The sequence below is a fragment of the Daphnia magna genome, unplaced genomic scaffold, assembly GCF_020631705.1.
Source record: "Daphnia magna isolate NIES unplaced genomic scaffold, ASM2063170v1.1 Dm_contigs261, whole genome shotgun sequence".
Classification (NCBI taxonomy): Eukaryota; Metazoa; Arthropoda; class Branchiopoda; order Diplostraca; family Daphniidae; genus Daphnia; species Daphnia magna.
This window is the reverse complement of record NW_025533209.1, coordinates 76381-91699: the sequence shown is the minus strand read 5'-3', so window position 1 is coordinate 91699 and position 15319 is coordinate 76381. Positions and strand designations below refer to the sequence as shown.

At 39.9% G+C, this 15319-nt stretch overlaps 1 protein-coding gene and 3 long non-coding RNA genes across 14 annotated transcripts; 1 reads left to right on the top strand and 3 right to left on the bottom strand.

Moving 5' to 3' along the window:
- Positions 1–1168: 1168 nt before the first annotated feature.
- On the top strand, positions 1169–9326 carry LOC116926879. Of its 10 annotated transcripts, none has more exons than XR_006642037.1 (19): positions 1169–1325; positions 1394–1492; positions 1559–1770; positions 1838–1965; positions 2032–3028; positions 3088–3501; positions 3570–3901; positions 3970–4318; positions 4382–4509; positions 4573–5032; positions 5097–5152; positions 5830–6020; positions 6084–7155; positions 7213–7384; positions 7478–7593; positions 7704–7769; positions 7836–7880; positions 7947–8584; positions 8895–9326. It is a non-coding gene; the product is annotated as an uncharacterized LOC116926879 (long non-coding RNA). The 10 variants fall into 10 exon arrangements; XR_006642033.1 differs by having other exon boundaries at positions 7468–7593; positions 7704–7757; XR_006642029.1 differs by having other exon boundaries at positions 7468–7593.
- LOC123468004 lies at positions 7766–9174 on the bottom strand. Its single transcript, XR_006642040.1, has 3 exons — positions 9037–9174; positions 8889–8978; positions 7766–8826 (listed from the first exon to the last, which is right to left on the bottom strand). It is a non-coding gene; the product is annotated as an uncharacterized LOC123468004 (long non-coding RNA).
- A 33-nt stretch (positions 9327–9359) lies between the features above and the next one.
- On the bottom strand, positions 9360–11140 carry LOC123468003. Of its 2 annotated transcripts, XR_006642039.1 has the most exons (6): positions 10906–11140; positions 10779–10834; positions 10526–10682; positions 10364–10467; positions 10185–10293; positions 9360–10122 (listed from the first exon to the last, which is right to left on the bottom strand). It is a non-coding gene; the product is annotated as an uncharacterized LOC123468003 (long non-coding RNA). The 2 variants fall into 2 exon arrangements; XR_006642038.1 differs by having other exon boundaries at positions 10779–11140.
- Positions 11141–12510: 1370 nt separating this feature from the next.
- Positions 12511–14073, bottom strand: LOC116933178 (extensin-2). Its single transcript, XM_045167694.1, has 3 exons — positions 13954–14073; positions 12876–13807; positions 12511–12712 (listed from the first exon to the last, which is right to left on the bottom strand). Exons 1-3 carry the CDS (start codon positions 13955–13957, stop codon positions 12602–12604), a joined length of 1047 nt encoding a protein of 348 aa, XP_045023629.1. The 5' UTR covers positions 13958–14073; the 3' UTR covers positions 12511–12601.
- Positions 14074–15319: the final 1246 nt, after the last annotated feature.

Below are 15319 nucleotides of genomic sequence, written 5' to 3'. Positions count from 1 at the left end.
TTATTAATTTATATCATCATACAGTGTCGCCCTTCCTTGGTATTCCCCTTCTCATTGTTAAAATGCCCTTTTTCTTCTTCTTCTTCAATCAATCCATTTATATGACATTGGGAAAGGCTCAAGGTTTCACTTCTTGTGTTTTAATTGGCACGTTGTGTCATTTGTTTTTGTCTTCAAATGTTCAGGATTTCTATTTCGACATATTGAACTTCAAATCGATATCAACTGAAGCATATCTATTACCGATGTCTCGTTGTGCTTTTATTTCGAGTCAGGTTCAACACTTAATCATAATTAAGGGAAAAGGGACGCTATGTGCAATCTTAATAATCTATTCGTAATACGACATTGTCATTTTTTTTAAGTTGTGGAATTTTTTGTCCACCACTTCTTACCCCCTGTCGAAAATCATCATCTTGAGAGTTGTGTTGTTTTTGTTTTTTTTCTTTTTCTTTTCTTTCTAATTTATGGCACAAAAAGAAGAAAAAATGTGTGAAATCAATATTCGTGTCAGCATTTTAATAGGGCTGATGGAAGTGATCTACATATCTATAATTTGATGTTTATTTTTTGTTTCTTTTAAAACACAACTTCGATGTCTTTATTTTGTGTTTGGTTTTTTGTTTGTTTGTTCGGTTTTTTTCAAATTCCAAGTATATTATACGCAGAGGTTGGAGTGATTGAGGGCTTTGTTGCATCAAATGGTATATCGTGTAATAGGGGAAATCATCGATGTAGATCATCTCCACCCTCCCTCCCATTCTCAACACAGATCTATAACTCAGTTTATTGGTGAATCAATTATGCTCAGTTGTGCGTGACTGTCTGCGTACGTGAGTGTGCGTGTTTTTTTAGTGTCAAATACAAAGTCGTTAATATTCTACTGGTCTAGCTAAGCTACTAGACTACTGTTGACGCGATTTTGTGACAGGATCAACAAACAACCCACGTCATGGCGGGAGTTTGTGAAAAATTAATTCGTTTTTTTTTTTTTTCATGCAGGGGATCAATGGACAGGAAGTTCTTTTCAAATTCCGCTTCCTTCGATTATCGATTCGGCGTGCAAAGGTATTTCACGTTATTACATTCGCCAGTAAAATAAGAGGTTTGTAAATTGTAATCTCCCGTGTCTGTCTTTGTTATCTGGTTTGGCGCTGCTGCATGCACTTCCAGCTTGTCGTTCCACAATTTAGTGTACTGCATCTGTCAGCCATGTAATGGCGTCGTTGACCTTTGACGTTGGGTACCGAGTGTGACCATCATCGTTTACTCTCCCTTGAATTGGTTTTTAAAACTTGTGGCTGCCTAAATGCTTGATACAATTTGTAACTATATTACCTCAATCGATCTATTTATCTCTGAACTATAGAACATTATCTATAATCGATTTTAGTTCATGTCGGACACCCGAAGAAGTTCATTTTTACTTCTCGTTCTTAAATGAAAAAATAAAGAGGAGCTTGGAAATCATTTCATTAGCCAAAACAAAGAGGTAACTGGTGAAAAGTGACAATTGATTAATGGTCAACAATTTAAAGGTGATAAATGTTCTTTCTAGATGTTAAAAAGCTGTTACTGAAAGCGTTGAAAGTGTTATTGAAACTAGGAAAATGTTGAAATTTATGAAACTCAAAGTGCTTGTCGATCCAGAAGTTTCTGCTGATACCCTTTTGCCAAAAACTTCACCACAGGATGAGGGGTAAGTTTTGGTGACAAAACGAATCCGACGTTCCAAACCGATTGTGATGGACGGCACTCTCTCCATATAACGTATGATCGCATCCGCATCTAATATACCTATGCGTACGAATAAATAAAAATGTGTTTATTGTTTTAGATTGAACTGGACATCGAGTTGGCTTTGATCTTACCAGTCAAAGTGTGCTCAGTGATGTTGCCTTTGATATCGAACCCATCGCCACCACCGGCCAAAAAGCTAGGCATCGCCACGTCATAGATTTCCTAGTAAATTACATTTAAAAATTCCAAGATATAACAATGAACAGCTGTTTTATTAATAAATGATATTAGTTGTCAACCTTGGGCTGGACCGGACTGTAGGCTGGAATACGACAATTGTTGCATCGTGCCAAAAGTTCTACCACTCTATCACCTATGGGCCTAGCTATGTCGTACGCAACTTGGAGACCTGTGGATCATTGCTCGATAGAAAAAACATTTAAAAGAATTCGTGAAAGAAAACCATTTACCTGAAACCTGCAGAAATCCACCGAAGGGATCCAGAGCTGATGGATCGTAATCATGCACTGTAAACTCGAAAATATTCTTCAGCGTTTCACCGCTGATTTTGACGATGTCTACTGTATTACTGAAAGGAGCGACTGAAAGAAGGTCACCGTACGTGATGGATCCTACAAGACAGAATCCACTTGTAGATTTTTAAAAGAACTCGTCATTAACTGAATTCACCATTTTGGGCGCGCTCATCGATGGATGCCCTGACTCCGCCGCCATTGACGAGAGCGATAGCCACTTTACTCCACTGACCCTCGCCTGCAAACTTGGTGAACTGCATTAAAGCTATAAACGGTTATTCAAGGATTGCCGTAATATCTTATTAGCATACCAAATCAACGTAGGCGTCAGCAATGAAATTTCCAAGATTGCATTCAACCATGCGACAGGACAGACGATTACCGTCCAAGAAGACGAGCGTTTTTCCAACTTCTTTCTCGACAAAGCTTCGACTTCTTTTCGAAATGGGATCAGTTCCTGCAGGACGTGTGGATCTGCATCGTGGATGAAACGATGGCAGATGTGTAATTTACGACCAGTAGGATTTACAACTACAATAGTACCTCGAGGTATGGTCTTATCCATGAGAATCGGTAGGCCAGCAGTAGCGATCACATCTCCATCGTCGTTAAAAGTCACCATCAAGTTGCCCAGATATTTGCCAAAGGCGAATGCCTGAACGACGGGCACTTCCTTCCCAGACGGTTGCTTCACCATGGTCGGATATGGACCTTGTGGAATTTCGATGGACGGAGCCGGACCTGCACGTTAAGTAAATGATTGAAAGTGTCAGTTGGACTGGTTGAACTTAAATTCAGCGATACGTTGCAGTGGATTCGAGCTTAAATTGATTACACTAACAGCTTACCGTTCCAGAGAAATGTGTTGGTATGACCGCCTACCACCACGTCGATATCTGGCACCTGTTCAGCGATTTCCATATCTTTGAGATAACCCGCGTGACCGACTGCAATTAGAATATTGACTCCATCCTTTTTAAGGCGTTCTGCTTCTTCTCGAACGCCTTGAATTTCGTCAAAGACTTTGACTGCGTCCAAGGTGGAGATGTACTGCCATTTGTGATCAAGAGCCAAAAGAAGACGTCATTTATAATTTTCACATCACTAATTTTGTTAGAAAAATGTTTTTTCACCGATGTTTCAACCGTCAGGTAGCCAATGATGCCTACCCTGTGTCCACCTACTTGGACGACTACTGATTTTGGAATTTTCCCATGAAGCCAAGGTTCTCTGCTTGTGTCGATATTTGCTGCCAAAACCTAGATTAATTAATTTTTTGAAACTTTATTCTAGAGTTCCAGGAAGAAAGTTCAATCAGAGTTTACAGAGGCATAATTGATTAAAAGAAAAGGTATTTTTACCGGATGGTTGGCTGCATTCACGAACGGTGCCAGCCCCGGCACGCCATCATCAAATTCATGGTTGCCAAGAGACTACTCAGCACAAAAGGATGAGGGAAAAAAATCCAAAATTAATTGCTAAAATTTCTAATCCCTACATGTCGTGCCTGTAAACGTTTTGACAGCACAATTGATAATAATGAACGTTCAATATGTGCTGCCAGGCTTTCCGACGGATGTGTACAAAGCATAGGGCGTTTCCCCATTCGTGGTTGTCTAAACCAGGTAGTACCAAAAATCATACAATCATATGCTTTTCCGACCATGTGTAAACAACATTTGAACAACAATAGGAAAACGCGCTACATCAATAATTAAGAAACAAATTTATCAACGTGAGTGTAAACACACGGACCGTTAACGCGCTGCCACATGGGTGGGAAAACTGTCGGCGATGATCACGCAAAAAACGCAGCTTTTTTTCATTCCATTACAAGCAGATAAGAAGGATTTCAACAACTCACATTGTGAAAATCATTGGAATAGAAAGTGGCCGTTAAAAAGAATGACGGACGTTTTCCATTGTCCATTTCAACATAGGCTACCTCGATAAACCTAATAACCACAGTGAGTGGAAAGGAAAAGGATTGTTTGGCTTCTTGACCGAACCACTATGCTACAGAAACATCTGTCTTTAGAAAGGTAAGACACAACACACAATTCAACAATTCGTCGGGATAAATAGAATACATGAATATTAAGTAGCGAAACAACGGAGGAAACATGAATAACTTACCATGGCCGTTAAGTTGAGCAAGTTACCGAAGTGGCTGACGGCCTTCCATTTATGGATGGTATACCATCTGTCGGCGAGACCAAATACGTAAACCAAAGTAATAAACAAAATAAAGATAAAAATTTTAAAGATTGCCACATATTTTTTTTTCTTTTACTAGCGCCAATCAGAAGTAGCAAAGCAGGCAAGGAGATATAAATATTGCACAGCATTTGTTCTCACATGGTGCCTTGGAAGAAATCACCGCCATTTAAAAAAATTGTGTCCGGATGCTGTTCACGAATTTTTCGAGCTTGATGGACCAGACGGGCATATCCACCGAAACAATTGCCATCCTCCGAGTCTCGTTGTTTGCACGCCCCACCGAGTTTGTTGGCCTCTTCGAAACGGCAATGGATATCGTTAGTGTGTAGGATAGTCAAATTAAACGAAGCTGATGCCTGCTTGACAACGAAAGATACACAAAACAGACCCAACAGCCTCAACCACATGAGTACGGTATTACGTGTCGACCAGTCCTGCATTTTCTGCTCAACTGTGGACAAAATTTTGAGCGTTCAGCGTTATATTGCTCACCAAACTGGAAATAGGCGTCGCCACAAGCTGTCTACTAGCTTTCGGTAACCTTGGCAAGTTAGTTGATCGTCTCCATACCCAGTAACATGGTTGCATTTTCGCTTACAGGAGAGAGGAGACTAAATCCGAAGGACGTAACCAGCAAGAGTCATCTCCTATTCAAAGTGAGTGAACTTCTTTTGCCATTTGATAGCAAATAAGCCGTCTGGTCCATATTGCAGACGAAATCTCTCGCTGCTGATATCCTATAGTTCTCGTTAGCGTGGGACTTACATAAGCTCTTATTATGCAGTTTCGTCTCATTTTAGCCTGTCATTTTAAGAACAACTCAGTAGGTACTTGCACAGTAAATTTGTGGCGACGACTTCTTCCTGGAAATGAATTTGTTTTTAAGTTTCTGTTGTAGCTTGTAACCAATAGGTGAGTGAAGACAGTCACAGTATCAAAATGTTCTACTTTGTGTCAACCAGCTGTTTGTATGGAACATCTGTGATAACTGATGATGTCACAGAATTGTCTCAATTGAATTTCTAATGTTAACTCTAATAACCACTAGTTTTTCACCTGTTTTACTAAAAAAATGTATTTTTTTAATTCGATGGACAATTATTAAACTGAAACCACTAGTAAATTTCAATTGGACTCTATCGGGAATCGAACCCTTAATTAGCGGCACGCCTATCCCATGTTCGACCATTGAGCCATGATTCACATATTGTTGCTCACTATTTCTCCATATGATTTAGGGTCAACCTTTGTACACTACTATAATTTTGCTTTTATAATTTTGCTTAATGAAACTCACAAAGGTAAATCGATGAAATATAGCTTCCCTTCGCAGATTCCCTTCGGGATTCGGTTTGCTATAAGAAGCTAGCCCAGATGCCAATCGTCTTGATCCCTCTCCCTTTGATTGCGATTCGAGTCAACGCATTCCATCATGCCAGCGATCGCAGACGTTGTTCGACCATTCTTTTCACAGGATTTTATGACTGGACTTCCTGCAATTCCTGATACCATCTGTCCTAAGAGGTACGTAAAAAGTGGTACATTTTTAAAACTGATCTTGCTGTAAACATGGATACCACTTATTAGGTTGTAGACAAGATGGTTGAAGCCGTTTGGAACTGTTCCAGCAATTTCCAAGGTCCTGTATGACCTGACGGCGAAACCACCGGAGAAAAAGGAGTGGGAATGATTTGATTTACGAACGTTGCTTAGGCAAATGATCTCCACACTCTTTATAGGACAAGGATACGGAGTTTTATCATGACCAGATTTAGATGGGAGATATTACGAACATTGGATTCAGTATAGACTTTTGAAATTGAAAAATTAATCAGCTTTGTCGTCTCGTGAAAATCTTTTTAACTCGCTTTTTAAGAGGAGTTCACGTGATGACTTGTCTATTTCTTAATATACATGCACACTTGTCGGAAATAATGGGTGCATTTATTTTTCGTCGAACAAATTAAACATTGTTAATGGGCAGCTAGGTGGGTTGTTGTTGTTTCCCTCCCTTGTAAAACTACCCTTTTTCACCCAATTGTTAATCTAATTCTTTTGGGAACGTTCGGATGTCGCCCAAAAACAAGCGGGAGGCTATTCGAGGCGTTATGCCATTTCCTGAAATTTAACATTCAGGAAATTTGTTATAAGTTCGCAAACTTTTAAGGTCTTTTCAGAGTAGTACCATAAAGTATGACAGTAGAAAAGGGTACTGAGGTTTCTTAAAGTGAAGAACAGATCTGACGCCTTTGGTAAGCGGAAAAAGTACTGCATATTGAAGTGTCAGATGACGGTTTAAAGAATGAACTCTTTCGTTTACCCAATGAATCTTAACTTGGAACTGGCAGGTGGCGTTTAGCAGTGGCACCCAATCTTTATTCTTAAAACCCAGAGGTGTTCTTCACTTTTCAAGTGGATTTATTGATGATACTTGCTGGTTAAACCATGAAGAATACCAATACATGGATAAGTGGAGGGTTATAAAACTGTAATTCCTCAAGGCATTTTCATTCACGCATGCGAGGCAGTTCGTGAGCAGACGAACCATTGAAAGAGCCTTGCGCAGTCTAGCAGCATTCGGTCAGATATATGCAGAACCCGAAACATTGTTTTGACAAGTACTGTCATATTTCGATTGCAGGTTTTCACTAAATACCAAGTAAGTCACGGGTTTAATCGTGTTAAATGTATGATTTTTCGATTCAATTCTATTTAGGTGTCAGAACTGACTTAGCGTAATTCATGAAAAATCGCGATTTTGCTCAAATCTGACTTTTGGCTAAAACACCTCATTCCAGCCCCAAATTTAATAAGGATCACGAAAATCCTATTCGTTTTGTTATGGAATCCCTATTTCCGAAGATATTGGCTACTTCCAGTTACTTCCGGTAAATTTTCGTGACAATTTGAAAAAGTTTGAAATGACCTGTATTATTCTAACAATTCCAAATGTTTTTCTTGCTTGTGTTAGGGTGTTGTAGCTTTTATTCCGTGTATTTTTGCCATCAACAGTAGAGGCTGACCCCACGAGCAACGACAGTTTTAGCTAAAGATGTTTAGCTTCTCGAGCTGCAACTATTTGTAGTTGATATTCTAGGTTTTTATATTTAAAATTGGAATCAACTGTCTAAGGCTAGCAAAGTTCAAGCACTTAAAAGCAAGAATTATACTGATTTAAAAGTAAAATCTATTTTCGTTTGGTTTCAGGATGAAAAACTAGATGACGTTGACATGCACTTTGATAAAGATCACAAATGACAAGTAAAATATGTGGTAGTATTGTAATATATTTTTTATTAATTTCATGGGATGCTGATTTTTGTGTGTGTTTATGTTTAGGTAATCAATCGATGCTGTCTGTTCTACTACACTTGGGGAATAATGGTCAGTTAAACAAATTCTCTACATTCACTGAGAAATCCAGTCTCACTCTTTCTTGATGCTATTCAGGTTCAGTGATGGGGTACAACACCACTCCAATCCATAGTGGCAAGGTAGAATCTATTGCAACGAAATATTTCGTTGCAATAAGAGACTTACGGTCAAATCCGACTTTTGGCTAAAAATATGCCTCACGGGCATCGGTAGCCGGGCAAAGTGGCCCACCGCAAAAAAACAAATAGGGAAAAAGTCTCTTATTGCAATTGCAACGAAATATTTCGTTGCAATAGATTCTACCAAGCAAATTAACTATTTCTGAAGCAGACGAACTGTATGACTAACTCAATTTTGCCCATTGTTTTGAAAAGTACTGTCACTGGCATCACCATCTAGCGGAATTCTGACAGGAAAATAGTTTTTTTTTTTTTCAATAACACGTTTTGTGTAAAAAATTTACATGATTTGGATTCAAAATTCAACAACAATTACAAAAAAACAATACAATTTACAAAACAGTCGGACTTACTTCTTTTATGGAGAAGTGAGAGGATTTTAAGTTGGGTTTCAAAGTAGATGGAGCCACTGCTGCATATTTTCAAGACATGGCCATGGCATTTCTGGTTTAGCATCCACGGAGAATACCTGCGTCATTAAGTTCTTGTTAAAATTACACTCCTGATGTCGCGTGGTTTTACCTGGAATTTAGCGTAAGTTTTCCATTTTGTGCTTTACAACTTTAAAGTAAACTCATACTTAATTGAAGGTACTATGGCACTGACTAATTCATAATAAACATTGTAACATACTTATTCAAAATTTTTCGAAGTAGAAGCATGGCTTGCTTTGCCAGCACGTTTTTTATCTCGTTTAGTCAAGTGCATCCAATTTTTACACCAATGGCACTCCATAAAGAAAACAGCTCTTAATATTCTTTTCCAACCTAAATTTTCTAGTTGTATCATAAGGTAATGTTACAACTGATCATTAACAGGATTACTATTTTAATTTTACCTTTAGGTCTCAGAACTGTGCTCGATGTGCTGTGATGGCCACAGGACCCTGTTTGTGACAGAATGCAATGCCACAGATGTTTTGTTGCCACTGTAAATAAAAAAGATCTTTAGTGTCACTCTTGTGTTGATGAATTGCTAGCTCACACGTAAGAAGTAAAAGGAAGTTCAAGATTTTTGTCTTGTCATTGTGGTGATTGATGACTGTTTGTCACATGATGGAGGCTACTTTTAAAATGAAAACAACAAAAACTCCTTTAGTCATGAAGATTCGTTTGGGTTCTTTTTCGACAACAAAGTCTTGCAGAATGGTAAACAGCTGTGAATGGTCACATACTCAAATGACGACGAGATTAAGTGAGAGGTTTGTGAAATAAGTTATATAATGTTACTGTTATTTTTTGTCATATAAAATGAAATACAAAAATGTTAATATATATAAATAGTTTTATTGACCCTCCTCCATCCCACAATTCCACCACTTTTTTATACAACACAAAATATTACATAAATGTAAAATACATAAACATACATACATACAAACATACACACTTAACTAAGTTAACCCGTTGGCTGCCAGGCCATGCAACCCGTAGGTTGCTTAAACTACATTAGCTACGCATCGCGTCTGAAGGATCACGAACAAGGTGGGACTTGTCCGAAGACAAGTCCGGGCTGGCACGGCAATAGAAACCATTCCGGGAATGCACACCCCAGGAATCTATCACCGCACCGACAAAGAGAAGTCCCTACTGGTGCATTGCCTACGGCGCCTAAAGGCACAAAGCCTTTAGGCGCGGCGACTGTTCCCCCCCATGGCCATGGGGCAGAACAGCGCCCGGTTCCCTAAAAGCTACAAAAAAAATGGGACGCAAACGGGGTGGCAGCCAACGGGTTAACTTATACATACAAGATACAATGCAAAACAAAACAATACCACGAGGACGATCCACGGTGAAATCCACCATCGCCGTGGGCTGTTTGCTGAACCAAATCCAATTGTGACCGACTTTTCTGTGAAGCGTGAACGGGATGGCGAAGGCAAAGGCGAAGACGGCGGCTGCGGCAACGGCAGCGGTGATGGTGATGGTGATTCTGATGGCGATGCGATGGTGATGGTGATGGCGATGGCGATGGCGATGGCGATGGCGATGGCGATGTCGATGGCGATGGCGATGGCGTTGGCGTCATTCGTCATTCGTCATTCGTCATTTCGTTCAAGTCATGACGTTATCCTAATAAAGAACAGAGATAGGAGCATTTTAAATTTCTTGAAACAACATAAAACTGAACTTACGGATAGATGGATTGAGGACAGCGATGAGGCGAAGGCGAAGGAAGAAAACAGCAAGACCGAAATCCTGAAGTTGGCTTTGAACATAGTTGTTCTGAATTGATGGAATTACCTAAAAAGGAATTTTTAGATAGGGTAAGTGAAATGTATTTTATCTAACCATAACAGAAAAAACAATTTACTTAATGCGTGCAGTCTGATGGATAGAAATGCGGAAATCATCTGGACGGTGGTTTGCGTAGAAACAAAGACGAAGGCTCGCAGCCCTAATGTTGGGATTACATTCCTACATGTGATTACATAACAATAGAAGAATACTAAAACAACAGAGAAACTTGAAATACCTAATAAGATGATAGCGTTAAAGCTTATGGGTAGATTGGTGGGTAGAATTGTATCCTCTCACTGAACAATGGCATGATGAAAATCAACAAACGTAAGATGCTCACAATTCTTCCAGCGTCCACATCCTTAGTGCTTTTACTTTGAAATAGTTTCATCCTTGAAAGTGAACAATAGAACCATACCAATTACTTTGATAGTAGGCAGAATATAAGTACCTCTCATTAAACAATAGCATGGTGGAAAGTGACAAACCTGGGCTGCTAACAATTTTGTGGTTCAACAGCTTGCCTAGCTGATGACAAGGGAAACTGCGAGACAGGAAAAAAAACAATCCCTTTGAAGTGTTCTTTCTCCAACAGACACGTAACACTGAACTTACTAGATCGCAAATAACACACCCATAGTCAATAGCTGAATTATCGATGGGAACACAAAAATTAGCTAAGAAAACAAACTTAAGGGTTACTTGTTACTTGGACACACAGTCACACACCCCATCCTGTATCATTTTAATGGATGTCAAAATTCAGTTAGTCTGAAATTCATCCGCCAGATGTCCTTACCCAATTGTTGCATTCTAGCATGGTATAACAATAAGAATTATAACATGGTATTCAATAGGAATGTTTCGGCCTTAGACCTTAGGTTGCGCCTAAAAATACGCATTAGGCATTACTCTTGATGAAAGAAGGACTCAACGGCTACCGGTGTTCGGAAAGTTCCCGATAAACCTTGGAGAAAAAGACACATCACACAATGTTATCAAAATTGAACACGGATTTTGATTACTATATGGTTTTCTCGTTAAACCAGCCATTTTTTTATAAACGAAAATAAACTGCTGTTAGAGCACCAACTTTGTTTTTTACGTTTAGCTGAAAAACTATAGGACCAATGGAAAAATAAACTTGATTTCCGTGATTTTCATTCAATTTTGAATCAAAATCATGTATTTTAAGCAAAATTCAAAATTTGGCCAAAAATGAAAAAGTGGGAAGGGTATACCCTTCCCACTTTTGTCAAAATATGAAAAAAACGACATCTCTTGGAATTCGACAAAAATCCCACGGTATAATCAAAATTGAACGGGGATTTCGAATAAGTTATTGATTTTCTCGTAAAACAAGCCGTTTTAAAAATAAACGAAAGCAAAATACTGCTAGTGCAACAACTTAACTTTGTTTTTTACGTTTAATTCAAAAACTGTAAAAACGAAATCTTTCGTGGCAATAGATTCAACCTGAATGAAACAACGACTCCCAGTGACAACCAGCGCCATCTTGAAATGTTCAACATGGCTACTTCTCTGAAAATTAAAAACATGAAAAAGAAACAATAATACGAATACAATCGATTTGTTATAATAAGCAACATACTGCAAGATTGCTCTAACTAAAGCTTCCTGAATCATAAATTTGATTTCATGTTCAGGAAGGAAAATATTCTTGATGGTTTACTACTTCTCAATCGACCAAACTGGTTGCCGTTGCCCTAGAGCTGTTGCTGGGCAGCGATGAGTTTATTTGTTATTTCGTTACCAACTATCCCCCAACGAGCTTATTGATGGGGTGCTGACCGACTGCTTGTTTAATTTTTTAAGCTTGCAAAGGCAAAATCCCTTACGCAAACGTGTAACGCCTACATCGTGCAATCTTTCTGTAAAAGTTACCTTTTCAAGTTCTTCGATTGATACAATAGTTCCAAGACACGCAGAGCCGGCGGGGTAAAAACCGCCGGGTTTTGAAAATACCTCACTATGTGGGACGCCATGTCGATGAAAGAAGCAGTGAAACAATGGGAGGCCCATACCCAGCAAAAAGATCTCCACAGCTGTCGAAATTAAACTGATACTGATGATGAACTGATGCCAATGGGAGGCAATGGAGCAGGACAAATTTGGTAAGCAAACTTAACTTCTTTAGGGAATAATAATATTCCAGTACCATTTTAACATCATAACTTAATAAGTGCAATAGTACATAACTAGCGGATACCATTATATTGTGTAACGTCTACCGTGTAACAAAAATAAAACAAACATTGATTTTCGAACCATCTGATTAAAATCTTCGGAGCTATTTGTAATACTTTGGTGTTTCAGTTCTGTAGCTGGGACCTGAATAATATTTCGGAGCTTCGCTGTAGTAGCTGGGGGCGACGTATGGGGTGGTGTAGTACTCGGGAGCCTTGGTGGGGTCTCGGAGCCTTGGTGGTGTAGTACTCGGGAGCCTTGGTGGTGTAGTACTCGGGAGCCTTGGTGGTGTAGTACTCGGGAGCCTTGGTGGTGTAGTACTCGGGAGCCTTGGTGGTGTAGTACTCGGGAGCCTTGGTGGTGTAGTACTCGGGAGCCTTGGTGGTGTAGTACTCGGGAGCCTTGGTGGTGTAGTAACTTGGGGCCGGATAGAACTTTGGAGCTTCAGTGTAGTAAGCTGGAGCAGCATAAGTAGTAGGGTAGTATTCGGCCTTCTCCTTTGCGTAGTACTCCGGGGCCTTAGTGGTATAATAAGAAGTGGCAGTGTAGTACTGTGGAGCCTCGGTGTAGTAGCTTTGTTTGGAATATGTGGTGTAGTAAACCGGAGCTTCGGTGTAATAACTAGAAGCCGAATATTTTGGAGCCTCGGGGTAGGATGCCGGAGCAGCATAGGTTGTGTAAAAGCTGGGCTCGGTGTAGTAAGATGGCGCAACCGTGGTGTAGTAAGACGGAGCAGAGTAGTACTGTGGAGCCTCGGTGTAGTATGTGGGCTCACTGTAGTAAGATTGGGAAGTTCCAGCGTAGTAAGTCGGAGCTACGTAGTACTTAGCTACTTCCGTTGTGGTGTAGTATGCAACAGTGGTGGTGGTGTAGCTGGGCTCAGCATAGTACTTGGGAGCTCTGTTGTACTCCGGTGCCTTTGTTGTGAAGTATTTGGGTGCCTCGGTGTAGTAGCTTGGAGGAGCGTATGTTGTGGTGGAATAAACTGGTGCCTCTGCGTAGTAACTTGGAGCCGAGTAATACTTCGGGGGTTCAGTGTAGTAGGCCGGAGCAGCATACGTTGTGGTGTAGTATTCGGGTGCCTTGGTCGTATAGTACTTGGGCGCCTCGGTGTAGTAGCTGGGGGCAGCATATGTTGTCGTGTAATACTCCGGAGCCTTGGTGGTGTAGTAGCTGGGGGCTGCATACGTCGTGGTGTAGTATGGCGCTTGACTCGTGTAATACCCGGAAGATGAGCCCATCGGTCCACCTATGGCTTTTCCAGCCATCAAGGAAACAACTGCCAGCAGCATCATTGCGGCGCAGTTGGCTGTAACAAGAAAATGTAAATCATTTCAGTTCCTTATCCTATTTAATTGCAACGTAGTTACACACACATTTATTTTCATTGAATTAAACCAATCTTGTTTAGGGTTTCAATTGATACGATACGATCGAAATAAAACGTCAAATTACCCATAGTTGCCAAGTTGAAGAACGCAATGTGAAACACAACCGACAGAAAATTTAATGTTGTTGCTGGAGTGTCCAAGTGCCTTACTACACTGACTTACTGCATCGTTGTCGTCTCTTTTTATATGGTTGTACAGTCACCCTGTTTCGATTCATTAGCCTGCGGTTACAACACGTGCACCTGTCAGGTAATGACGTAATAGCCAATATTCTAACCCCACCCTTTTGACTGATGCTTTTTGTATAGGAATGTTATGAAGGGGCACAAGTGAGCTCAATAAACTGATTCAGTATAGAACAAGGAAAGTAAATTGGGATTTCTCTTTAAAATATACAATGCCATGAGAAAGGTGAATGTGAATTGTACAGAAACGTATAAGCTCATCATGAAAGCGTACGGGTATGACATGCATCGTGACAACCGGATTGATGATAATAATAAACTCAAATTTTCCAGCTACGTTTGATACGATCATTTTCCAGATCCGGAAATTGAAAATACGGAATCTTTTCAGCGGCCTGGATCATTGGACGCATTGGGCTCGTGTTGGTGTGAATCTTTGCTTACGTCATCCCACCTGAAAAGCTCATGTGCTAAACTCTAGCAACGGTATGTTTAAGTAAAATTTCAGGGCTGGATCAGTGTAGTTGCTTGGGGCGGAATGACGCTTTGGAGCCTCGGTGTAGTAGCTAGGATTCGGCCTTTGTTGTAGTGTAGTAGTTAAAGATCTTCGGAATGCTAGCTTGAAATCAGATGGTATTTAAGTGTAGGTTTGAACGTAGGATGTGGTGGTGTAGTACAGTAGTAGGAGGGCGTTATAGTCATGTACAACTTCCTACTACAGGAACGTTGTGATAACTGAGATCAATTAATCAAAGACAAACAGAATATCTTTGAATGTACTGGCGTAACTGATTCATCTCGACATCTTATATTTTCGCCAAATACTTGGAAAAACACTTAACTGATGCATGAACACAATAGTGTCGACATCGGCCGCAAGGTGATATGGAGGATTCTTGCATGTCATTAACGGTGTTGATGCGTGATGCCACACCCTAAATCGTGAGTGCTTGAAAGTAATACGAAATTTTAAACATTTAATTAAGGTATTTGTTTTATAGTCAAGTCAAATGATATTCATCACTGTTTTCCCAATAATGTTCATTTAAGACATTGCGTAATATTTTCTCAGAATTTAAATGGGAGTTAGTTTTATGTCGGAAATTGCCCGATTTTTTTATCAACGTAGTTTGGTGCCTAAATTGACGGTATATAAGAGTTGAGTGCATTTCTATGTGTAGCGGCACTTGAAATGACTGGGTATGTCACCCTCCCAATGTTGGGATTGCTAATAACCAAGAGTCT

Bases quoted from the DNA above. Each gene is read 5' to 3' on its own strand.
- LOC116933178 (XM_045167694.1), bottom strand. The intron at 12,713-12,875 runs GCTCCCGAGTAC...GACCCCACCAAG, and splicing joins CCGAGTACTACACCACCAAG to GCTCCCGAGTACTACACCAC.